Raw genomic sequence first — 27,115 nt, 5'->3', positions numbered from 1 at the left:
GTTAAACAACAGATCAGGAGTCATGGCTCCTGGTTTCTATTCGTGATCCTGCCACTTGTCTGTTGGATAACTTTTGACGGTTTTTCCTCACAATTTCTTATTTGGGGAAGTCAATAATTAACTAAATAGCACTAATACATCTCATTCACCTATTTTTTTGCCTTTTAGTTGCTTTTTATTTTCATTTATTTTTATTGTTAAGTCTCCAGTACTCGAAATGCGAAGAAACCCAGGTGCAAGGACAAGTCTTCCTTGTCCTTAAGACACATTTAGCAGAAGCAAACTGAACACAGAAAACTACATGCACAGCCCCATGGTGACTGGCTTTTTGTAGAAACACTTCTAATTTAATACTCTGAAGGGAACAATGGCACTCCTGGCAAAAGAAGATGGACAAGGTGTCTTAACAGATCTTTACTATTTCTAATATCTATGATTCTCTGGAGTTTGTCCCAGTAGGGTAGTCTCTTTTCATTCCTTTTTTGACACAGCACCAGTCCACCTTTGCGAGGCAGTAAAATAAACCCTCCTTGGTTTTTAAGTCTCCTGTAAAATACAACCAAACATAGAATTCAGCACTCAAAAAGGGCCCAGTTGGGCAGTAATAAACCTTCTTAACAGTTACTTCCACGGTTACAGCCAAAGGCAAAGAAATATACTTAATCGTAATGTGAACATTAGCCCTGGATAGAAAGATTTGGAAGTGCAAGTTAAAGCCTGGGAGATGTCTATTGCTAGCACAGTCCATACTGATCTGGAGAGACTTCTCTGCTGGAAATGCTCCCTCCAAGCCTTTACAGAACTCCCAATTCCATACACGGAACGATCACTAAGTACTGAAAGGCACATGCCTTTGCAATGCAGCTCAGAGGCAGTTTTACAGCTCTGCTTGTTAATATCATCATTCTGGATCGATTGTTTTGGGGGCCTTAATAATTAAAAATGGTGAAAGAGGCCAACCTGTCTTGCATTTCTCCACAAACATCCAGCTCTTCTTCTTGCTCCTTTTCACTTAAAGCAACTTAAAGCAACTTCCACAAATGTAGACTGCCTGACACACACAAACATTTGTTTTCCTTCAAATGGGCATCATTACACCTCCAATCAATATGTGGCACTCCAACCACATCTGAACCCTCTGTTCCTCCTGCTTCTCCAACACACGTGTATCACTTCCACATCTACACGTTACTGCCTAATTTTGCACAAACCTGTATGTCTGACCTTACACCAAACTGGCTCTCTGCTCCTCTGATATCCCGCTGCTCAGCTGCCTTCCCCCTCAGCTGCATGAAAGCCTTCGGGAACATTACCTTATATGCAATACTTGCAATGAAGGGGTTATGCGCATCATGGCCCCGATGGGTTGCAGCACACTGTAATTAACCTAAGGCAAAGCAAATGGAGTATCTACTTGAAAATACCACAGAGAGCCTAGAAATAGTGTAGCCACACCAGGAAATATTTAAACATAAAATCCTCTATATTACATTGGACCAGCATCCTACATCTGAAAAAAGCATTCTTAAATACCTAGGCAGGTCTAACAGAGCAGCTGCGTAGCAATACTGCCCTAAAACCATTTCACAGACTCCAGTTATTTGGGGCTGGGAGAGTCTGCATACAGAAGTCGATGTCTTTGTATTTTTATATACCATCAAGGATTTTTCTTCTGTGAGCTTTTCCAGTCACAATAACATCCCACACAAGATTTCTATGACTTTAATTGCTGTCAGATTTTTTGGGGAGTTGGGTTTTGGGTTGGGGTTTTTTTCTAAAGCTTGCCCTGCCTTTGTCTTTTGATGCCACTTACTCCCTCTATTTGAAAAGAAACTGAATGACAGTTCCCATTGATTCCTCTCCCACACTACACATGATTTTTTTGTGCCACTATCATACTCTTTTCTCCATCAATTTTGCTATGAAAACCAATAGTCTGTTTGGCCATTCCTTGTATAAATGTCTCCCTCATGATCTCTGATGATCTTTGCTGCCCTTCTCCCCTTTCTGACATCAAAAGGACAGAATGACAGTGTCCAGCATGGTTTTATTTAATGACATCATTATATTTTCTGTATTGCTCTCTATTCCCTTCCTAAAAATGTCTAATGTTAGATGCACTTATTTGACCAATACTGACCACCAAGCAAATATTTTCAAATAATTCTTTACTGAAATATCAGAATCAACTCAAAGCCCGTTATTGCATATGGAAAGTTGGGATTATTTTCCCTCCTTCCCAATATATATACCTCAATTTGTACTTACATCCATTTAATCTAATCTGACCTTTCCTTGTCAGTCATTCAGCATTACTAGGTCATCCTCTGCAGTTCTGCAGACAATCTCACTTGAATACTGTCTTGTTCTCAGTTCAGGGTTTAAGCCCAGCTGGTAACTAAATACCATGCAACCACTCACTCAAACCCCCCTTCCCGGGAGGGATGGGAGGAGAATCAAAAGAATGCAAAACCCATGGGTTGAGATAAGAACAGCTTAATAATTAAAGTAGAATAACACTACTACTAATGATGATAGTAAGGGAAATAAGGGAAGAGAATATAAAACTAAATGGGAAAAGGGGAAAAAAAAAAAACAAACAATAAACAAACACAAGCGATGCACTATACATCAGCAGAATGTATGCCTTCTCTTTCCACATGCCTTTCGATTTATAGTTCCACTAATGAATCTTCAGACATCAGCGTGGACTCAGAAGTCTTTTCCACTGGGGCCTTCCCATGGGAGACTACCTGTTTCATCCTACATTCTGGTTTTTACCTTCAAACCAGTTCTTCCTCTGTTCAGGGACCTTCTTTCTTTGCCCATTGCTTCTTTTAATTCTTGAAAAGCCTTTTGGTGAGACACCTCACTGAAAGACTTTTGAAAGGTAGGCTTCCTTTACCAAAACTCTCCTGTCCACATTTACTGAGGCCTCAGTAAATCCAAGGAAGCTCCTCCACAATTAAAATACAATGCCCATGTCCATAAGTCCTTGGCAGCACCATCAAAGCTCATCTGCTGCACTCCAAATAAGTGCAGTCTCTGAAATGGTTTTAGGGGAGTATTGCTACACAGCTGCTCTGTTAGACTTGCCTGGATATTTAAGGAGGCGGTTTTCAGATACAGGCCTTTGGCATAGATCCCTACAACATCCTTCTCTCTAAACTGGAGAGATATGGATTTGGTGGGTGGACTGTTCAGTGGATCAGCAACTGGTTGGATGATCACATCCAGAGGGTAGTGGTCAACAGCTCAATGTCCAGATGGAGATTGGTGACAAATGGTGTCCCTCAGGGATTTGTACTGGGACTAGTACTGTTTAATATCTTCATCAATGACATAAACGGGGGTCAAGCGCACCCTCAGAAAGTTTGCAGGCAACACCAAGCAGAGTGGTGTGGCTGACATGCCTAAGGAAAACGATGCCACTCAGAGGGATCTAGACAAGCTTAAGAAGTGGGCTCATGTGGACCTCATGAGGTTCAACAAGGCCAAGTGCAAGGTGCTGCACCTGGGTCAGGGCAACTCCCAGTATCAATACAGGCTGGAGGATGAAAGGATTGGGAACAGCAAGAAGAAGGACTTGGGGGTGCTGGTGGACGAAAAGCAGGACATGAGCCAATGATGGGTGTTCACAGCCCAGAAAGCCAACTGTATGCTGGGCTGCACCAAAAGAAGTGTGACCAGCAGGTCGAAGGATGTGATCCCACCCCTCTGCTCTGGCGAGACCCCACCTGGAACATAATGTCCAGCTCTGGAGTCCCCAGCACAGGAAAGACCTGATGAAGCCAGTCCAAAGAAGGGCCAGAAAGTTGATCAGAGAGATGGAACACCACTCTCTTGAAAAAAGCCTGAGAGAGTCAGAGATGTTCAGCCTGAAGAAGAGAAGGCTCTTGGGAGACTGCATAGCACCGTAGCAGTAAGGGGGCTTATAAGAAAGATGGGGGCAAACTTTTTAGCAGGGCTTGTTGCAAGAGCACAAGAGGTGATGGTTTTAACCTCGGAGAGGGGAGATTTAGGCTAGATAGAAGGAAGAAATTTTTTATCATAAGGGTGGTGAAACACTGCAACAAGTTGTCCAGAGAGGTGGGAGATGCCCCATCCCAGGAAACATTCACAGTCAGGTTGGATGGGGGTTCTAAGCACTGATGACCTTTAAAGGTCCCTTCCAACCCAAACTATTCTATTAGTCTTAATAAAAGGTGTCCTCATACAAACCAAGTCTTTCCCATAAGCTCCAGTTGCAAAACCAAAGGGGACGCCAACACTTATTTGCCTTCCTCTACTGGAGGCACTAACAAATCCAGCTTCCACAAGTAATGGGGAAACAGAGCTGGAGTCAAGTTTTTTAAAACTAGCTGTAGTTTCCACAGAAACCCAAAACTCCCAAAGAGAAGGGACAGAAGAAATTATTTAGAAAACACACTCAATGTCAAAGTTGCCATTTGAATTATTAATGTGTAACTTTATGTGAAGCTCACAATGAGATGAAAGTTATTAACCTAATAAGTTACATGCATAATTAATTTCTCCTGTGATATATGATTTGTGAAGTTCTAACAAAATGTGTCACAGAGGTTGTAAACATGAAAACTAGCCTGAAGCCAGAAGGGCCAAGCATATGCTAATTAAGAGAGCATACTAGAAATGCATATTAAGAAAAAAAGTGCAGAAGATGGAGGAAGTGACAACGCTGCATTTCTATGTGATGTCCTAGCATGCAGTCACGAATAGTAGGAAGCAAGCTCAAACAAGGAGAGATTGAAGCAGGCACACCAAGCTTAGGTAAAGGAGAACAGAGGCATTCTGTCTTCTTGTTATCTCAGATGAAGGCAATTTCAGGATAAATCAGCCCTGGAATATAAGCTGTGGAATTGGAGAAAAGTGCTCAACTGACAGCTTCCCTGGTTGGCTGACCACTGAAGCTGCAGAGAACCCATTCTTAAATATAGGAACAGCATATACTATTCCTGAGCTTTTCTTTGCAACTGATTTCCAAGTATTTTAATATTGCAACTGATTGCTTAACCATTACCTGGCTAGAATAAATGAAATTAACATCCCCAGTAACAGCTTCTACTTGAGAGAGATGACAAACACAGCAGTCTTGTCCTCTAAGAGTGACAAGTCACAAGAATCATGGTTTGTTAAGCTTTGAGAAAGCTTTCCCCTGTGCTACAGGTGGTTCTTTTTATACTTCTTTACACATTCGAGATGGGTGATGTGGCAGTCCATCCACTGGGTAGGAATCTACTTTGGGAGGTTACAAGCAACATCTAACTTAGCCAGTGCCCATGAAGGGTTACAAAGCAGCTGCAGAAACCCCAACTGTGGTCACATCATCAGTATCAGAAGGACAGATGTCACCCTAACTTCTCACTGGTCTTCTCAAGAAAAATTGCAGTTTTGAAGACAGCCATAAAACATGTAACAGAGTGTGAACAGTTCTTAATCAACCACCTGGTTTGTTGGGACGATGCCCTAGCATTGCCTAAGTTGAAGCATAGACTGAAACCCACATCAGAGATCTGAGAGAGAACTGGCACCTACATAAACCAGAATAGCCACCATACTGAGCTCATATTAGTTAAAAGCCTCCAAGTATCAAGCCTTTCTTAGGTTCTGCTGCACTTTTAAGTCAGCAGTTAACAATGGAAGTGAAACCCTTTGCTTCCCCATGTGAGAATAAACCCAGAGGTACAAGAGCAAAAGACTGGTGAAAAGATTTTCCCAGTGGTTTGTCCAATCCAGCTGCAAACATGAAAAAACTGAGCTGCCCTCCTAGCATCTCACAGCAATGTTTTAGTCACCTCAAATGTTCCAAATTCCACTGCCAGGTATCTTCTCTGACAAAAGTTCAGAAAGCATCAGCATACTTATCTTCACATCTGTTCAGAGCTTGAAACCCACTGGAGCACTTCACAACCAAAACCAAACTGGAAAATGAACACTGGAAGGCAGCTGAGAAGCAGGATCAGAATGGGATGGACTTGATCAGATTTCTGAAAATCACTGGCTTTGTTCCCTGTTGCTGCTACTGCCTGATGATGGCAAGTGCATGCAAAAGCAGATTGTCGCCTACCTCCTGCCCCGATCAAAGGAACATCTTGCCTCTGGCTGGCATCTCACTGCAATCAGCTGTAGTAAAAGAGGGAATCTCAAGGACAACCAATCCAGCCAGGATGTTCTGCCAAGGTTGCTGTTCCTAGCTGAGGAAATGGTCCTCTCCATTTTTCTCAGCTAGAAAGACGGAGAGAATATACCCTACACACATTATCCTAAAGCCCGCAGGTGCCAGCAATCCAAATAAACATAGAGCAATTAACAGAATTAACACAGCTTTAAATAGCTTGGCTCACCAGATGTGTACTCCTAGCAGGGTTCTATAAAATGTAAAGTTATTACAGATAAAACCACTAATCATCTGTTCAGAGACTTGTTCTAGATGCAAAACCCATTCCACTTAAAATGGCTAATAACCAGAAAGAAAGGCACAGATTTAACAGGAATGATTATGCCATTCTCAAGCCCCATTTCTAAATGCCATTTTTCATCTCTGCCACTATTCCTAAACCTCTGTGTTCCCTCTGCTTGCTAATACTGACACAGTAAGAAAGCTTTACTGGCACCACTCAGTTACCTCTTGGGTAACACTAGAAGTGAGACACTACTGCTCAGTCATTTCCACTCTGGCCACAGGAGCTTGGTGACTCGCACACTACAGATCACTGCTTTCCTGGATGCAGTTGTTACTGTTCAGTTTTGTGCCATCAGCTGCTGGTAACTGATGCTCTCCCTGAAGCATCAGTTAAGTGCTCAGGTGCTAAGATGTGTGCTCAGGAAGTAGGAGCATTTGAGTTTTCCCCCTTCTGGTGATATGAAGTCACCAGTAGCATGGTATGCAACATAGCAATCCTCCTGATGTTCCCCTAAGACCTGTTAAAATAAACACCATTTATCTCATGTGCTATTACATCTACATATAAATAACTAAAAGAAGCAGGGGCGAGGGGCAGACCTTAACTCATCTCTGAGCTCTGATGTTACCATTTCTAACATCTCCACTTACGGAACTGTAGCTCCAAGAGTATAAAATCTTGTGTTAAGCAACTTGGAGCTTAAACTTCATCTTTCACTATACCTGTATTATTCATATTGAATTGCTTAGGAATCTAGATAAACACATGGTTAATTCTGAACTAAATGGATTCTGCCTTTGCAGTTTAAAGTACGGAGGGAGAGTAAACAATCCCAAAGCACAGATATTCTGTGCAACAGACAACATCAATAGTAGACCAAAATCAGAGAGCAGCAATGACAAAGAATTAGAACAGAAAGAAAATCAGAGACAACACAAAATCTGTTTGTGTCATATTGAGCTCACTGCTTTTTCCACACAGTTCAAGTAACAACTGTTGCCCATTAGTTGCCTGCCTCTTCCTTTCCTACTCACATGACAGTTAGCTGGCTCACTGCTACAGAGGAGTGGTGGACCAGACCACTCACTCAACATTCAAACATCAGCACCCTTTCTTGCCTCCCTTGTTGCCAGCTGCAGTAGCCTGGTTTTTTTACGGTGGGTAGCAGCAGCCCCGTCTTCCATCATCACCCACAGTACAAACACACATTTGCATTTCGTAGCAATAGTCTGGCCTTTTGGGTCAGGCAACAAGATTTATACAGTGATTGCTGCTCCCAAGGAGATGATACTTGTCAAGAGAAAATAAACTACTACAGCCAAGATCCCCCCTCTAATTAAAGTTCTAAAAATCTAGATCCAGCCCTTGCACACCACCGTTGAATGACCACAATCTACCTGAAAGCACAGTTAGAGTATAATGTTTGCAGCTCGGCACTCCGCATTTGAAGACTGCAATAAAACTAAAATACTAACAGGAGAAAAAGTTAATACCCAGAAGGCTGAGGATTTGCTAGTGGCCCCAAAGTCAGACTGAAATGGGGCTAAGTTAGAAGAAGTTCTAGCCTCTAACCTTCCTGCTGGTAAAGGCAGCAGGTATTTTCAAAAGAAGCATAACTGGCTTCATTAGAAGAAAGTATGTTGGGGGATACAGTTACACAGGGAGCAGAGCTCTTTTAATTCTTGAGCTTGGAGCAGGTACTCAAATACCACAGGAAAGGTGCTTTTCTTATCACTGTTACAGCTACATGAAAAGTCAGAGCACTGGAGAATATATTAAGCTGTGCATGGTCAATGTTATTAACTCTGCCTACGAAGCTTTCAAACCCTACATGCAAAAAAATAAGTACATTCTCTCTTCATCTTCCTTTGTGATGAGCATGCTGCTCACTCCTAGACCGAAAGTGCCTCTTTTGTACACCTATACATAAACAGCACAGCTTTGCAATTTCTCTCTCTCCTATAACTTTATTAATATTAGCATATGGCAGGTCCTGACTCTCCAAAACTACTCTTGTTTATTTCTACCTGACAGTATAAGATTGATCCTTAGCAATCTCTTTAATGCAGCATAAGGAGCAACAAACAAAAGTGCATCTTTTTTCTCAGTATTCACCCAAACCAAGAGTTTACTAAGCTTAGTGAACTACAAAGCCAAGCAAAGCAAAACCAGCTCATTTACTTTCATCATAAGCTAAGAATGCCAGGCTTTGGACAGACAAAGTTAGTGGTAAATGCTCCATCCCTGGATGTTCAAGGCCAGGTTGAACCGAGCCTTGCATGACAGGGTCTAGTGTGAGGCATCCCTACCTATGGCAGGGGGGTTGAAACTAGATGATCTTAAGGTGCTTTCCAACCCAAACCATTCTATGATTCTATGAAAGTTAAGATTACAGGATCCAGTAGGATGGGACCATGCTTGGCTAATGGAGTAAGACAAAGACAGGCAGAAATCTTTCCTGCAATAACCCTCTGTGAGTATCACCACTGCTCTGCTGATGACTTTGGACTCAGCTATGTTTGTCTATCAATACTCTGTGTATCCTGTCTTACTCTGCTCATTCTTGAATGCAGATGGATTAGGTCATATACGTGTGCAAGGATTGCTGCTTTAATATTTTGATTCTTCAGGGCCTGGTTTGCTAATTACCTTTATTATATACCCAAAGCACAAGCTATATTGCTCCAATCCCCATTACATGTTCTAAATTTGCCAATATATTTCTACACCTGTAAACACTCTCATTTTCTGAACAACAGCACATGGCACATCCCTTACAGGTACAGAGCTCAGCAAGATCAGGTTCATTATGCAGGAAAGCAAAGCCTGCTCCTGATAGTCCTGCCTCAAAGCAAGCACAGATGGCCCTAGCACCAGGACTGAGGGACACGTGTGGATGGCTCAGTTGATATTCAGTGGAGTGCTCTGTTACTGGTGCAACACACCAGCCTGCTGGCTACATTGCCCACTGGTGACACCAACCTCTGCTGCTGATACCCTCCCAAGGTACCTGTCTCAGTCAGACTGGGTTACACCATGCTCTGTTCTAGCTCCATGGATTCTCTTCAGCTTATGAGCATGGTGGCTGTATGTAGTTCAAATAGCCCTGCAAAAAGATGCCTCTTATGCATTCTGCATAGAAAGTTTCAGTTTGCTCATCTATGGTTGCTTTAAAACATATTCTCAATCTACATGCATACTTTACTAATCAGACTTTGGTCATTAATTACTTTTGTAAACTTTCCAAGAGTGCAGTAACTTTAGGATTTCATGCCACTGAACTGCTGGTATGTGAATTATCCTTTAAATTAATCCTCCAACAAAACGTGTGTACTGGGACTGACGTAGAACACCTGCAAGTTGCTGTCTGCCCACTGAAAAGAGTTCCTGAGAACAAGATACTATATTGTAATAAATGTCATCTTAACTAGAACCTGTATTTGTTTAATTTGTGGACAGAGCTATGGAAAAAAAAATCCAAACTGTTTGCACTTCCAGATTCATTGTGCTGTAGGATTCTAGAGCCTTTGCTTTACGAAGTTCATTAAAGAAACAATTTTAGGAGCCTAGTGATTGTTTTAGTACACAGATGATAAAATAACATCTCCTCCACCTCCCATTGCAAAGTCAGTTGAAACTTCAACTCCTGTCTTTGGACCTCCCATGTATTTCTAATTGTAAATTAATTCTAGTACTTCATTTTCATACTCATATTCCTTCACTAAAGACTAATTTTATGAGGCAATTTTAAATTGTTTACCTGTTTAACAGGAATACTTTCCATGGGTATATGGACAGATCATGAATAAACTTTCTACAGACTTGTCAAGAGTACATTACTCTTCCACTGCCTATGTGGTCAGAAACATTTGATGAAAGAGATCAATCTGTAATTGAGATTTGCTTATGTTATTTTGCAACAAACCCTATCCAATATCATTATGCCAGCAAAAAGTCTTGCTATAGATGCAAATTAGCCAAGCTGACAAAGTTATTTCCCCTGTCGTGCACGAGACAAGGCAATAATACTAGCAGAAACCTTTCTTCTGTAGGGTAGGCAAGGTCTAAGCTATGTAAGGAAAGGAGATTTTGAATAACTCCCTGGTTAAAGCAGATCTGCAGCACTGGCAACACATTAATACACCCTACAAGACTGTTCCTGTGGGTCAGGTCATTGACCCTTACTAAATATGTGAGAACATGAGAAAGTGAAATATTAATCCCTGGAATGCGCAGAGTGGCATGTATTTCATTAAAGGGTCTCCCCAAATCCAGCAGAAGTTTAAGTTTTAACTGGATCCATAACTGAAAGATCATTTCCCATTCTGGTCAGATGTGGAAGAAATCTCCTAAGATACACAATACTTATGATGCAATTCATAGTATCTTGGATTGAGAAACAGCACAAAGCAGAGAAAAATAAAACCATCAGAACTTGCTCGCTTTCGAAAATGACCTGCAACAACTGTTTGTGCAGGACTGATCTTCATTTGAACAGTCCCCAGCCTCAACCTCAGCTACTTAGATAGCTTGGAAGTAGTGTCTGTTCTGGATTTTTCCTTCATTTCATCACCTGGGCTGAGTCTTAAGAGAAAGTAGGGGGGCATTTCATACCTATCCACAACACTCCAGCTGGCAAGTTAAGATGTGCTTTTAACATAACCTACATATGCTCTGTGCAATCTTCCAAAGATGTTTTTTTACACTCATCCCCTTGTCAGCTTGACAGGAATGTATAAAGAAACCAAGGATAAACCAAGAAGAAATTGGTAAATACTACTGGTAAAGAAGAAAATTCCCCAGAAAAACAAGGTTGCAGTAATTCCAGGAACATCTAGTATTCTCCACTAAGAACATTAGTTAGTTGTGACTCTTACACTATACTGAAGACATCAGCTTTTCCTGCCAGAAGGAACAGCAAAAAGAAAGAGCAATAGGTAAGATGTCCCTCTTATCTACTACTCTACCAATGGCAGGCTGTATGATGTTGACCAAGTCACATCACTTCTGTGCCTTAGTTGTAGCATCCAAAAGCAGCAGATAATGACATTTACTCCCCTTGGTACTGTATTTTAGCTGATGGTTTAAAAGACGCCAGAATCTCTGAGGCTGCTTTGCAAAAGCCACCAACTGAACTGTTGAGACAAAGTGTCCTATTACCTCAGATTATTCATCATTATGAATTAGGTTTTTAGTTAGTGTATTTACTAAGTATGGGGTCACGGTGCACCAAACTGCATCACTGGATTTTCTGTGTGAGATCCTTTTCATTAAAAATAATCATAATTTAGGGAAGAAAAATAAAATAAAATCAGACACTAAGAAAATATACTTCAAAACCAAAAACATTCATTTGCCATGTCAAACTGACTGGAACATTCTGATCTGTACTTCTCCTGGGAGCTCAGTCTGGGATATTGTACTTTCTTGGTGTTTAGGAAGTGGCAGAGGTAAGGGAAATTCGCTCAAGAGAGTATTGAAAAGGAACAAGCTAGGTAGTTTGTTCCTCTATGCCTAAATTCCTTCAGGTGAGTTAATTGTAAAATGTTGTCATTGTGTTACTGTAGCACAGGATGCCTTTCTCTCTGCATGCTTCCACCTGCATAATAAAAGCTTACTTCTGATCTTTCATCTCCCATGACTCATAGACACTTGCATAGAAATCTACACCCTCTCTCTTCTTTGCTTCCTGGTCCACCGTATGGCCATAGACTGTGTTGGAATGGCTGCCTTGGCTTTGCTTCACAGAAACATTCCTCTTCTCTCCCATCCTTGCTAAATGATTCCCTAAAAAAGTCACTAGCAAAATCAATTGAATCAAGTGTCTTCCACAGAGAGGTTGACATTCATCACTCTGCTAAATGTTAGTATTGGGACCATGAACCATAGAAGAGTTAATTTACTTATGCCTGGTTTGATGTAAGCGGTATTATACGTTTTCTCCTACACTTGTGTGTAGGGTAATTTTCACTCTAGTAGTTATTTCTGAGGAAAGAGGCTGGTGTGATCCAGTCTTTTATGACCACAGAATGGTGTGCACATGTAAACATACAGGCAAGCAAAACAAAGGAGGCACAATGCCGCTCCTTCTGGCAGCACCACAGAGGTCTAGCAGGGCAATAGAAGTTCCTCTGGTAAGATAAAAAAGTTTGTTCAAAAACAATTTTCTCAAAGCATTGTTTCTTTTTCAGCACTGTCTAAAAGCCCAGAGATAGACGGGTAGGGTGCTCCAGCTTTCAGACGCTCAGTTTAAAGATCCTCTTGCTCTCTTTGGCTTCATGTCATGTCCCATACTCATACCAGAAAGCACAAGGTATTCTGCGTACCTTGCAGGATTCATGCCTAAGCATCCAATATATGTTGTCAGCCAGCAGTCAGCCTAATGTTCTAATGCCCAACCATATATCCCTTCTGACTCTGAGCTAATATAGAAATACAAAATGCAAACAAGCCCAGGAACGAAGCTTATAAGCATTACTTGATGAGAAAATACTATCATCCTCCCCATTATTGGTCTATTCAGGATTCTCTCAGCATCTTGCCGTCTATCATATTGCTCTCAGTTTCCGAGTGCCTCCATTCCTACCTCTAAAATAAACCTTTCCCGAAATATGGTTTGAATTTTTTTATTTCCTTCATGAATTTGAGCAGGAGCTGCTCGAAACGTTGGCCAACATCTCCCCTGTTGTGTCTCCTTAGCCACTGTGTTGTTATGTTTTCACAACAAGGGCACTCAAAAATACGATGAAGGCCTTGTGCTGAACGCTCTGCAGATAGCACAGAGAAAATGCACAGGCATCCCTGACTCTCACACAGCCTAGAGCTGCAGCAGGAGGTTGATCAACCAGCAGTCGTAATGCAATCAGAGGTTGATCCAGCAGTAGTAATGCAATTGGAAATCTAAGAGTGAGGGGCAACCAAAAACTACATGTTTCTGCATCTGGAAGCTTAAGAATCAAGATCGTGGTGAGACACCGGCACAGGTTTCCCAGAGAAGTTGTGGATGCCCCCCCACTGGAAATGTCCAAGGCCAAGTTGGACGAGGCTTTGAGCAACCTGGTCTAACGGAAGGTGTCCCTGCCCAGGGGGGGACTGCAATTAGATGATTTTTAAGGTCCGTTCCAACCTAAACCATTTGCTGATGCTATAATCAGCAGGGCAATTTGGGGTGATGCTCTGGCACAGTAAGGGGAGACCAAGATTAAGAACAAGACATATTTTGAGGAGAGGAATCATAATCAGCCTTTGGCCATGCTTTGCCTGCTTCTATGAAGTACTACTAGCCCCTCCCTTTCTTTTATGAATATTAAATTCACTAAGTAATACAGATAGGAAATAGAGTGGTCCAAACACAATAGAGCAGCTGGAGCAGCAATGTAGGACCAACTTGTGTGGGCAATTAGTGCCATTCATGTGGTAACTTCCTCCACAATGCACCAGTGAAATTCCCCACACTGTTGATTCCTGATTGTCCTTTTACGTATTCCTGAGTCTGTTAAATCAGTGCTGTGGGAGGGCATCTTGGGCACCCAAAAGCTTTTAGGCTTACAGCTGCAACTTCCTCCATATGCCCTCTTCACAATTGGACTGTTCTTCCCTGCGTCTGTGTTTTAGCCCTTCAGGCTTCAGCCCTTTAGGCATCTTCAGCCTCTTCCCCAGTGTGACAATCGAACCAGAAAAAAAACAGAAATCACACCATCTTTACACATGCAAACAGGCCTGAAAAAGACCTGGCTTGTAGAGAGCATCCGAAATGTACATACAGCAACTGGGCACACTCATGAACCATTTAGAAATCTGGCTCCTAGCAGTTAAATTTCAGGCAGAAATGATCTAAGCTTTCACAGCTTTCTCCCATCACGGCCAGATGGTGCCTGACCCCTGCAATAATTTCTGCCATATTCCACCCATATGCAAACCTCACTGCTTCCATCAAGCTGTTAGTACTAATCAACATTTTCCAGAATTGAGATTTTAATAAAGCATTGATAGAAAAATGTGAAGTTTTCATAAATTCTCTCATGCATATCCATTCTCCAGGGACCACCTTCAGCTCTTCTAAAGCACCTCCATCTGTATCATCAAAGTACTGCTCCAAGTAAATCAAATCTGAACGGCTGGCTCCCTAATAGAGCCTAGAAAATACTCTGATTACCTCCTTTCCCTAGTGACTGGAGATCAAAATCCAGTTTTCCCTCTTTGCTTATACAGCTATATTTCCCACCCAGCCACTCTCTATCTCCACCCTGATCACTGGAACCTTCTCCCTGAGACTCTCCAGTATATGCAATACATAGCTGTTTTGTCATTATCTTTCTTGTCCTTCTGGCCATATGGGTGTCCTTAAGAACTATTAATGGATCCTTCTCCCTTTCCACCATTTCATACATTCGCTGACTCTTAAAGCAATGTCAGTCCTTCCCTGACAGCCATTAAAAAAATGTTTCTGCTCACTTGCCTCAGATGTGTTTCTGTACCTCCTCCTACCCTATTTCTACACCTGGTTTCCTCCACGATAGGAAATACATCAGCTTCCCCCTTCGGAGTTCCTCTGGAACAATTTAAGGGTGAAGTTCCAGAAAGCCTTAGATTTTATGCAAATACAGTGCAACGTCCACATTTGATGTCTGTGTGTGCCCTATTTGCATGTTCTGCCTTTTAAATTTTCATGAAAAATGTTACTTCTATTTTCCAGTCTTGTTTCCTCATAACAGTCAGGTATACTGCAATACTGCCAAGATGGCCACAGGGAAATGTAAAACAAACAGTGCTACCAGACACTGGGGCCCTTTAATTCTGATGAAAATGAAGAAAAATAATAATAATTATAATAATACCACCAACACAACAACCTGAACTACACATTCAGCACTTGGATTTATGATTTAGTTATATTACTGCTAGCAACTTCGTGAAATCTCTTCAATCAGAACTAGTAGCCACAAGGAAAAGAAGAGGCAGGAGAATCTGTTCTGTGGTCAAAGGAGGAAACATTAGCTTAGACAATCCAAAGAAAACATGGTTACTTTCACCACAGCTTATTTAGATACTGCAGCAGAAAAGCCCCAAGACCCTTGGTTCCTTTCCAGAAGCACACTCTCACACATTCCAATTCCTCCTTAGTCAAGGCTTAGACTTTGACCACATGAAGTGTCTACTCTGTCAGAGGTCCCCCTCCTCCTACCAACCCCAGCTAAGCAGAGAAGTCCTTACCAGCTGCAAAAGGGCAGAGAGGGTCATTAGGCATTCCATCCCATGGCACTTCAGCAGCTGCATGTCATCTCAGAGGAAGTGGAAAGGCAATGCTCCACTCAAGGAGCCCTCTTCACTCCCATGTGAGCAGTTTTGTTGCTGCACTGGGAGACTGATGCAGTCCAGATGAAGAAAGAGAGATTACAGGGGGAAGGCTTAAAGTTTCACCCCAAAGCCTGCATCAACCCTTTGCCTTCCTAGGAAACTGAGACATCTCTCAAGGAAGTCTTAAATGAATGCAGAGGAGTAGGAATGGACTCTTCTGCTTTAACACTTTCAAGAGATCAGTACAGGCCTTGGCAAGATGTTCTTCCCCATTACAAACAGCAGTGCAATCCACTTGGGATACACTATGCTTCTGGGAACAGGTGATTACTCAGCTATGACTCTGGTAGGAAAAAAGAGCATTACTTTACTAGAAAGCATAAACTTAAAGGAACAATATTTGCTATTAAGGTCTATCTTACCCCTCTGTTTATTAATTCAAAATATTTTTCGTAACAGCTCAAGCTCCTCCAGTACTGGCTGATCAGAAGCCGAGCATTCTTCTTGTCCACAGAAAGAATTTTAAAACATAACTTACAGCAATTGATTTAAAAAATACACTGCCATGCTATGCGGAGAGACAAGTTCCCTGTCGTCAGTTCTGGAACTAGAAACATTATAGGCACATAAGCACTGCACTAACACATTTCTGCCTCTTCAAGGATCAAAGCTGGCTGCTGCTGGGGGGCAGTCCGATCCCCACAGGTGCTCTAGCTTTCTCAAGCCACCTCAGGTTTCTTTCATACCATGCTGCATTGCATTACATAGTTATACCCTGGCATTTCAGAAGTAAACAGAAAGAAAACATTCAAAAGAACCATCCCCTAATTCCAGGTGGATCTCAGGTTGATCCTGCTACCTTTGCCATCAGTGTTTTCATCCCTAACAAAGGAAAGAAGAGGAAAACAACTCTGTGAGGAATTTCACAAGGCAAACTACTTTCTGCTCGACTCATCCGAAGCTCCACTTAATGAAAGCACTGCCTGCTTTGATGTCTGGGAGTAACAAGAACCCTTCTCAGCCTACACAGGCTATCTATTTTGGTCAGACCCTGATCTGTGCAGGTGTCAGTGTTGGCAGCACTTCTGGATTTTATCACGATTCTGACAGTCCTTTAAGTGCTGCTCTTTCTCCATTAATTGCAGCTCCCTGTCACCTCTGCTTGCCAAAACCCGAATGAGGAAAAGTGCAATAGTCAGTTTCCTTATGCTTCCTAGTGACACCTGTGGTAATTCATCCAGCGGCCTAAGGGGTATGGAGGAATGAAACACAAAGTGCTAATTAGTTTCATGGCTTCCCATTTGAAATATTACATTTTTCCATTCATCTCACTTCCAGGTGCACCCCCGACAGCCCTGCGCTACACTGATGTTTAGTGAATAGCGTATAGTGGATTTGACCTCAGAGGCCAGGTAAGGTACATTTTCGGCATATTTTCACAGCAGGTGAAAGCACCACTGGACCACCACTAAGCGTAGACTGCTATTAAGCAGACTATAGCCCAAATCCAGCCAGCACCAGCCTGTATTAAGTCAAGACAGCTGCTCAAACACAACTTCTGTCACTGCCTAGTCAAGCGAAGATTACAAGGTACATTCTGATTATCTGTTTTCTTCCTCTCCCTCTCATTCTTAAGTGGTTGCTTGGGTTTTTCTTCTCACAGAGCATTATGAGCCCAGGACTGCTATGTAAGCAGCTCTTAGCACATTGTGCTAGCTAATAGAATACAAATGATTATATAAATAACAAAGCTGCTGAAGATTTTCTTGTCACCGCTTTCTCTGCTCTATTGGCTTGACTTAAAGCACACATAAAAATGGCCTCGGCTAAGTGTTATGTTCAGAGCATCCATAAATAAAATTAAGATCCTGATTTAAAGAGACACTAAGAAGCTGTATCTCCTCTTTATTTCAATCAAACTGGGATGCTCAGTGCCTACAAAAATCAGGCCCAAGGCTCTACAGATGAAAACAGAAGGATTCGATCTGTGTGTGACAGTTTATATTCAGCGAGGCAGATTCACTATGTGAGATGCTCACATTTTCTTTTCCAGCATATGTGCATCCCCTTAACTAATCCAGAGGTCAGGCAAGGGAGCAGCTCCAGACTCTGACAGCCATTGCTCGCATCGAAGGACTGGCACATAACATACAACCCCCAACACCACGAGTTGAGAATCAGCAGGATGGTAACTTGTCAGGCAGTTACAGCCATAGAACATCATCTAGCTCAGCATCGCCGTTTCCATGACTCCTGTCTGAAAACTCAGCTCCACCTTCCCCCTGATATTAAACATTCATATAACGAGGATATTATGACAACCCTCCAGGCTGCAAACGACTTGGACCCACCCAGCCACACCCTGTGAAAAACGGTATTACCACCATTAGGGAGAAAACTCTTGCAAGAAACTCTTACTCCAGACTAAGAAGTTGACTGACAGAAAACTTAACGTTGCTTTTCAGTAAGCTTTCTATAGCACATTTTGGATATGTCAATGTCTGTATCAACATTACTGACGGTGATTATCACAATTCTGTTAGAAGAGATAGGAAAGATGACAAAAGCTGACTGCAGGGCATAATAGCTGAACAACAACTGCGCCAGCTAACTGTTCCTGACGAACGCAGAAACTGCTGCTGGGATTTACTAACTAACACAGTATACCACAAGTCCACATGCTACTTCATTATACCCTCTTGCTGCATTCTCCTCATATAATTTACACATATATTTTATGCTACATGTAACTTTATTTTTCTGGTTTATTCTAACTCTCTATCTTCCTGGAAAATTTACATCTAACTATATTCCTAGGTGAAATCCAGGCCCTTAAAAATATCCTAAATAAGTTTCTGATTATGATTTTTAAGTCCAAAAATGCTGCTTAGTAATCAAAGGCCATTTATCTTCTTTTTAATGTTTATTGCTTTAATGTCTAGAAGATTCTAATACTTTCTTCTGAATGGTTAACATCTTACAGAAGACACCTCTCCTACTACCAGGGGTACTTTTCCTGTAATTCAAGCACTAGAAGTCCGATTCTGATCATAAATTCATGAGTTCTGCAGCTTATGCCTTCTGTCCAGATGAATGACAAGTTCACCCTTACAGAGCTGTTGCAGTATCAGCGTAAAATTCAGCATCAGGGAAACACCTTGAGTGTGTAATTAAAAGCAGGAAAGAGCAATGATTTTGAGAAGCCAAGAGCACAGAAACAAGAATCAGTTTCAAATATTTACCTCTTTGAGGCAGCCCATGAAGTTGTTGCTTACTGGAGAGCCAGGTAAATCAGCAGTACTAGGGCTCCCTCCGACATAAAAGAAGTCATCAGAGCCGAGCATGGTGTAGTCCTCCTGTGTGTAGCCCGTGGTGGTAAGGATGCCATCCACAGAGATTGTCACCTGTTCGAGGAACACAATGGACAAAGAAAATCCCAGCAATGACCTTACAATTCTGAGCAGAAGCAGTTACCTCCCCTATAATTTTATGTCAGTTTTATTAAGGAATTTGTTGAGATTTGGCATGTATTTTTTTAGTTCAGCCAATCTCCATTTTCTGGTCTGATTCACCCACAATGGAAATGCTCCAGCATCTGCTTGTCCTCCTTCTGGTGTACCAGCACAGTCAGACTGACCTGGCAGTCTACCCATCTAGATGCTTTCCATCTATTCAGGCCAGAAAATGGAGCTGTCCTTGAAAGAGATTTCTCATATTAGTGGATTTTATGATTAATTAGTATTTATTTTATTACAGTTAGTTATGGTTGTTAGTAAAAAAAATCATCAAAAAAAAAAAAAAAAAAAAAAAAAAAGAAAGAACAAACACTAATGAAGACAAGGTTGGTATTTTTTATTTTTAATGTTTCTTTTGCTCACGGCACACTGACAATCATGCATTCAGGGAAGGGTGAGAGGGATCTCACTTTCAATACATTATGGATGTGCATGCCATGTACCTAGAGAGACACACAACCACCATCCCCCCCAAAAAAAAGGAAATAAAAAAATAAAATTATTAAAATCTCATAACCAAAATATAAACAGGAAATAAATAAAAATAAAATAAATCAAAATAAAACAACCACACACCAATAAGTGTGACGGAAGCAAAGATGAGAAAAAAAGAAAACAAACACAAGGCGTGCACACACTGCACTTAGACATGTCATGCCAATATATCTGGAAGCCCAGAAAGATGGCAAGGAAAAGAGAGAAGAGAAAGACAGATGAGGAGGAAGAGAGAAAACTATTTCACACTCTCATGCAATCAAAAATAAAACTACCAAACAAACCCCAACACTAAAAAAAAAAAAAAAAAAATCAAAGCAAAACAGAAATGTCCCCAAAAACTCTAACCCCAAACACATTGAGGGTGAAAAGGGGCGGAAGGAGAGGGAGGGAGAGGAGCAAGTGAATCTGATGTGCTTTGCTTGGGTGTTGTTAGTGGTTTCAAGGGAAGATGGAGGAAAATGGATCGAGGCCAGGAGGAGACAGGCGAGTCACCAGACGTGGACATGCCATGCAGAGTGTGTACTGAAACAAACGACCGGCTGAGCTTCTGTCGGCCACGGCAGGTAGAGGTCAGAGAGAGAGAGAGAAAGTGAGAGACAGAGCAAGAGGGAGGAAGAGCAGGAGAGAAAGAGGAGGGAGGGAAATGGGGGAAAATCAGGAGAAAGAGGACAACTCTGGCCAGTTTGCCTGTAATAGCCGTTGCCATAACAAAAGGATGAGAGAAAATGAGAGCCTTCACCACCATGGACTAGAGGCCCTGCAATGGTTCTGATCTAGAAACCTTCAGAGTAAAAAGTAAAAACTAAAAGGGGAGAAAAAAGCATAATGCAAACTAAAGCAAAAGAGAGAAAGCTGAACCCAAAAGCCAGGGACGAAAAACCCAACAATTTACCACTGGAATGGAAAAGAAGAACTGAAGATGGAGGTGAAGAAACCAATAAAAGCAATGTCCAAACCCCATTTCCAGGAGAGTTGCTCAAGTTGTTTTTGTTGCTCATTTTTTTCATTAAAAAAGAAGGGGGAGGAAAAAAAAGGAGGGAGAAAAAAAAAAGTGTTTTCAATGAAATCAAAATAAAATTAAAGGAAGAAGTTAAGTATAAAGGAGGGGGAAAAAGAGGGGGTAGGGGAAGGAAAAGGCAGGTAACACACGGCAAACCCAAAAAAAGAGACAATAAGAATGATATCTACCAGACAATGTAGTTTGTTTACCATAGCGTGTCCAATGCCTGAGTGCTTTGCGGAAAAGGGGGAAGAAAGGAAATTAAAAAATAGTGAACAGAACGATTGTTAATTAAAATAACTAAAAGCAAAGATGAGTCGTTAGGGTGTTAGTACATTAGTTGGTTAGTAAAAATGACACATTGCATGAATGGTCTAGTGTTAGTCTTTCAAAAAAAGGCATGGGGCACCTGAGACACACAAAGTGAGAAAGAGGACAATATGACCAGGACTTTATGGGGAACCATGCCATCTAGACTGTAAAGAAGGGTGCTGCCTAGTCTTCCCACCCTGGTATTAGTCATTAACTTCAACCCTCATATACATTATCCAGGACTGAAGCAAAGTTAAAACAGTACAATACTTACTCTGCAAATGCCCATCAAGGTGCTTCCCTCAAACAAGAGCCTTACCCCTCAGAAATGCACACACAGAGTACATAATTAGCCCCTTCAGCACAAACCCAACCATGGCTCCCTCCTTCCACCCAGCACCACCCACCTATATTCCTGCTCCTCTTCCAAGCCTCACTACCCTCAAGCGTTGCAGAGTATTGTGATACTCTGTAGGCAAATATTTCCTTTGGCTGGAGGACACAGATGAAAACGAGTCCAAGACTCCGAGTCTTCCTTCCAAGTTTCCCAGTCTGCAGGTTTCTTTACAGCAGGGGAGTTTGTGACTTTCAGAAGCACACAAAAATGCCTGTGCTTGGCTGTTTGCCTGTAACTCTCTTCTGTCATTGGAGAGTATAGGAACTGAACCTCTCATACTGTAGGCAGAAATGCGCCAAGGAATTGTGTAGGAAGAATTGTGTCACTTGTGCCAAGGTTGAAGACAGAAGACTGACAAGATTTAGTGTCTCTCCTGTTATCCTACATCTATATAATGGAGGAGCTAGGAGAATTTATCAGTCAGTTTATTTAGTGGGGTATAGCAGACCTTCACAGATGTTTTCCTGACCCTTCCCAAGGCATGGGGATGACAACTCTTCAACCGTACACATTGTTTCTTGTTTGCCTTTTAGCAGCTGGGGAACTCAAGATCTTTATAGTAGATTTTGCATAGTGACTAGCTTCAGTGTTAATAGAGAAATGCAGCCTGTGGTGGCTCCACATTCTTGTTCCAGTATGACTGAAGTTGCCAAGACTATCCTAAATTACACAAGCAAGTTCTATGCGGCCTCATGTAAAAGCTATCTGCTTGAAAATTTCAGAGAGTTTGTGAAAACTTTGTGGCACTGAACATAATGTCCCAAGTCTATTCATGTATGGGAATGAAATAATAATATTCTGTACTTGGGTATAATGAGCACAAACTCCAGAATTCTTCATCAAGGAAGTCTTACTCTCAGTGATATGTTTATAAGTAAAACCATTTTTACAAACAAGGGAATTGAAGTACAGGAAAGGGGGAAGAGCATGCTAAAAATGAGACAATGCCAGCAGCAGACCTGAAGACAGACATGGGAAGCCTGACCTTCAGTCCCCTCCACTTCTCCTCCTCCCACTAGGCCACACTGCCCTAAACACGCTCTGAAAGCCTTGGTAAAATACAGCAATGATCCTATTTCTAAGTAAAGGTTTCTCACAGGGCAGAAAGAGGGCTTAGATTTAACTGAAATAATAAGATAAATAAACAAGGAGATTTGCTTTGACATTAACAATCACCACTCAAGGGAATCTGTGGGTTCGCTTGGTTTGTCTCTAAGGAGATTAACTGCTGTGATAACCATTAGATCAAAAAAACACCAGCATTTAGTGCTCTCCTAGCTTAGCTACAAAACATTTAACAATTCCAAAAAGTACTGGGCAAAAGTCCAGCTATTTAAAGTTCTGCTCTAATTCTAGTAACAGCCAAAAAATTATGCAAATCCTCCTCCCCCTCCTCCCAGCCCCAGAAAAAGCAGAGGAAAAAGACTAGATGGCATCCTGAAGTTGCTGATAGCCCATTTACCTGGAATTGTTTTAACTTTGGATCATCTTGTTGGGATATCTGAATTTATTTATCTAAGTTCGTTTTAAAGAGAAACATATTTATCTTCAGTGCAATGTTTTCAACCAATTACAGGGAGCATACTGATTTCCTTATAGAGCTTCAATATTTAAGGGCAATGGTTTTGTTGGATTTTTTCATTTGTTTGGGGTGGGGTTTTCTGAGAAAACATGAGCCCTGCTGGAAACAAGACCTCCAAGTCACCTATATCACACTGCAACTTTACAGGCAAATTTATGTGAGGAAAGATGCAGAGTAGTTGATTTCTTAAATACAAAATTATTTAGGATATACAAACTTATACTGGATGCAATAAAGGGTAAATTTATTGCATTTATTACCATAAAGGGTAAGAAAAAAAAGACAAAATGTGTAACTTTACTAATGATAAATAATCTTTATCCTTTATTTCATCTTCTATGCGAAGGTATCAAAGGGACTTCACAGGTTTATAGCCTGTCTGAAAAAAAGTGAAGTATTTTACAGATAAACTTTCATGTACACACAGGCAAACCCACGACATATAAGCTGCTGGAAGCTACTGTCAAAATGGAGCAAAACAGAACTCCTTTACCATGTGCTTTTAGAATGGTAACTTTATCCCTTTTGTTGTTGTTGTTAAATTAAGCATATATAAGGTCAAGATACAGAGTAAACATTCTTAGTTGCGTCCTGAAAAATACCTATAGCAGGTACTAATTAGTTAATAGTAATTTAAGTTTTCAGTCTTTTCCAAACTCTTTATCTTGAAGACTGAAGGTTTTTAAGACTTCTTCATTTCCACTAATATAAATTAAAAGTAAGAATACATAGGTCTTGACAGGAAGGCTGCAGCGTTCAAGGTTTCTCCTTACTGAAAACTGTGGCTCAACTTACCAAGAATTTTTGGATGACAACTTTCAGGACTAGCAATCCTGCTTCTTCTCTAAGGCCTCATTGATTCCAAACTCTGAATTTTTAAGTTCTGGGCCAATATCTTTATTTTGGGACTGAACTTGATCAGAAGCCAAAATGGAAGTATCCAGGAAAAGGTGACTCAAAAAAATTCCAGCCTTAATGATACTTACTGGTCAAACTGTATTCTGTCATGTTTACCTATAGAATTGGACCCCAAATCATCTCTCATACTTACTTTTAACATGATTGCAAGGCTGGCCTTTCTTTGGAAAGAGCACAGGCATCTTACTAAAACATCCTCTCTCTTGACCAGTCAAGTTGGACCCTTTAAGAATTCAGGATGACATGAAAATATCATCCATAGCTAATAGATAAGGAGGATTAAAAATTTGCAGTATTGTTTAACTAGCAAGTTAAGTAACTGCTTAACCTGCTTTCTAGTAATCACCAAAGCACTGTCCTGGTCTAATCAAAGATGAACAGGTATAGACATATTTCCATTTAACCGCAGACAAGACAAAAATCACTAGCTGAAAGATTAGGAAAAGAAAGCAAGAGCTTCTCATCCATAGTTTTACCTGTCACCCTTCCTCACCTTCTGCTTCATGATCAAAATCAATCCTGACATGATGCAAGGATGCATTTCACTTCAGATACAGTTTCCCATTGAAAACTGATTTCTGACAAAAACTAAAAAGTATGACTAACTAAATTGGCCAGTAAGCTACACCGAGATATTCGGAGACCAGCCATTCTGGAACCATCTAAAAACAAACAAAAAAAAAAAACAGCATCAAATAAAGCCATATATTCCTGACTGACAAACGTCAATCAGCTGGTGCCTCTCCCTCTACTGGACTGGTGGGAACATTTGAACAGAATAGGATCATTAAGATCCATCCGCTGCATCAAAAAATCATATCTGCATCTGCATATAACCTATTGAAAACAGACTCATGTTACCATAAGTAGGAACCCTGCAGTGTCATGGAAGTTCAATGACAGATTTTTTTGTCAAAGACCCAGATATCCTGAGCATGTAGAAATACAGGGATTCACATGGGAAAGATAAATAAGTTCAGCCCCAAACCCAAATATTTAAAAAGTATTAAATCCCCGTAACAGATAAATTATCCACTGTCATCTACTAGTAGAGACTGTTTCTGATCCCTGACACTGATTATCCTATAGACAGATATATTTTATCTTAGCTACTGTAAAATGTTACCACAAAAGCTATTTTCTCAGCAAATGACATTGTGTAAGCTTAAATAAAACTATTAAGGGCTGTGTTAATATTCACATTAATGAACAAATAAATAGATCATACTGTTTTCAAAAAAATATTTTAATATCTTAGTTTATAAGATTATTTCTGCTGCCGCTGCCAATCAGCAAGATGCCAAATAACTCCTATTCACAGTGTAAACCTCATCTATCATGCAGTGGATGGGCCTTAGTGACTTGATATATTTACCAGCTTTCAGAGCAAGGATATTTAATTTTATCTTATCTATCTATGTCTGAATTTATATTTCATGAGGAAGGCTTCAGGACTGTAAGACTAGCCTACTACCAAATACATCACCTGATAGAGTTGTCTACTTAAGAAAAGTAGCAAGCAGATGTGCAAAATTACAGCGGTAAAATCAGAAAAACTTTTCCGAAGTGGAATTGTAGGGTGGTGGATTGATCTGGGTTTGCTTGGTTTTTTTGATCCTTCCATTTTTCCAGTCCTCACAGCCAACAGAAGAGTCTCATAGGCAGAGACAAGAAATAAAGTAGAATCTCATTATAGGAAGAAGGAGGAAGAAATCAAAAAGAAGAAAAGAACAGAGAATCAAGAAGACTCAGAAAGATTCCAGCCAATTAATTCCAAAGCTATAAAGTTAACATAATTACACATGTACCCAGCAGCCTGCATACCTGCACACTCACATTTACACACAAAAGAAAAAGTAAATTTAAAACAAAAGACTTCCAGAATTAGAATTATGACATCATGGCAATGGTTAAACCAATTAACAAAACAGAAACAAAAAGGAGAAAGGTGTAGAGTGTTGGCTGCAGGAAAAAAACTGTTCCCACAATAATTAAATGCAACAAGAATATTACTGATAAGATTAAATCATAATTAAGGAAATAATAAAATAAAAAGGGAGAACAGAAAAAGAGGTGGGGGGAAAAGGGAGATGAAAGTAAAGTTATGTCACAAGTTTTTATTATTAAATCAAACTGGAAAAAAAAAAAGATAATAAAGCAGAAATGAAGATAGCGCAACAGGGATAAATTCCCATCAACCAATGTTTTTTCACTGCCTTTTAGATAACAAGATTCAGAAAAGGTAAAGAAATTCTAGTGATTCCACTGAGCATCCCCATTTCTCCATTACTTTCTCCCATGTGCCTGTCCCAGTAAAACAGAACAATTTTTTCCCCAGCATTTTCTCCCCTTCACCATTACCTGCCGCAGGTTGCGTGTCACCTTAACGTCATGCCATGCGTTGTCATTGAACTTGCCATTGACTGGCTCCACAATGGCCTCAAAGGCCCCAGACCCCAGGTTAATGACCAGCGAGACTGCACCATCTTTCAGGGCCAGGTTGACATAATCAGCTGACTTGCCAGTGTGCAGAATGAGCCCGTTGCGTTGCCATGTCTTGAAGGAGAGAGTGATCTCATCACTGCTGCTCTGGATGGGGTTTTGCGACAGGTCATAGCAAAGGTATTCGGAACCACGGAAAGTGGCCATGTTCTCATCTCGCGCTGGGGAAAAAGGGAAATGAAAGAACTACTCAGCAGTCAGCCAAGAACAGATTTAGGGTTGTCGTGAAATTTCTAAGCAAACACATAGGACTGTTAATATTCTATGCAACTATATATCATGGCATGCTATGTACAGCTCCTCTTGTAATATGGCTATCAAGAGAATTCACGGCAGAGTCCTCAGTACTGAAGAATTTCAGTGCTGTGTTTTCAGTTTCACTGCAGCACTGTCACCATAGGGACCATTCAAAAGTATGCAGTGGAGGCTAGGAAAAGTACATTTAAAGACACTGCTGTAAGACACTTCACATCTTTTCTAGGAGAATGATAGAAAACCCTACTATTCAAACATGACCATCATGCACGCATTGCTCCAAAAGAAACCAACATTTCCCAAAGATTAGTATCAAGATTCATTGCTAATATCACCTTAACCCACCTGCCAGGCAGTTTAAAACAAGCATCAGAATATAATTCTGACAGAGCTGCCCCTTTCTTTCAACTGAGACAC

General features: G+C 40.9%; 1 protein-coding gene across 1 annotated transcript in view; it reads right to left on the bottom strand.

Moving 5' to 3' along the window:
- LOC104403806 (neurexin-3) overlaps positions 1–26,599 on the bottom strand; it is a gene marked incomplete at its 3' end in the record, with an annotated part of 198,187 nt that extends 171,588 nt beyond the window's left edge. The window contains exons 1-3 of the mRNA XM_010012057.1: positions 26,303–26,599; positions 20,921–20,965; positions 18,962–19,123 (exon numbers count right to left, since the gene is read on the bottom strand). Of these exons, the coding sequence (XP_010010359.1) occupies positions 18,962–19,123; positions 20,921–20,965; positions 26,303–26,590 (495 nt within the window). The remainder of the gene's footprint in view (positions 1–18,961; positions 19,124–20,920; positions 20,966–26,302) is intronic.
- Between the last annotated feature and the right edge of the window lie 516 nt (positions 26,600–27,115).

The sequence above is a fragment of the Nestor notabilis genome, unplaced genomic scaffold, assembly GCF_000696875.1.
Source record: "Nestor notabilis isolate BGI_N333 unplaced genomic scaffold, ASM69687v1 scaffold5943, whole genome shotgun sequence".
NCBI classification, from domain to species: Eukaryota; Metazoa; Chordata; class Aves; order Psittaciformes; family Psittacidae; genus Nestor; species Nestor notabilis.
Note: the sequence above shows the minus strand (reverse complement) of the source record. Positions and strands in the feature narration are given on the sequence as shown.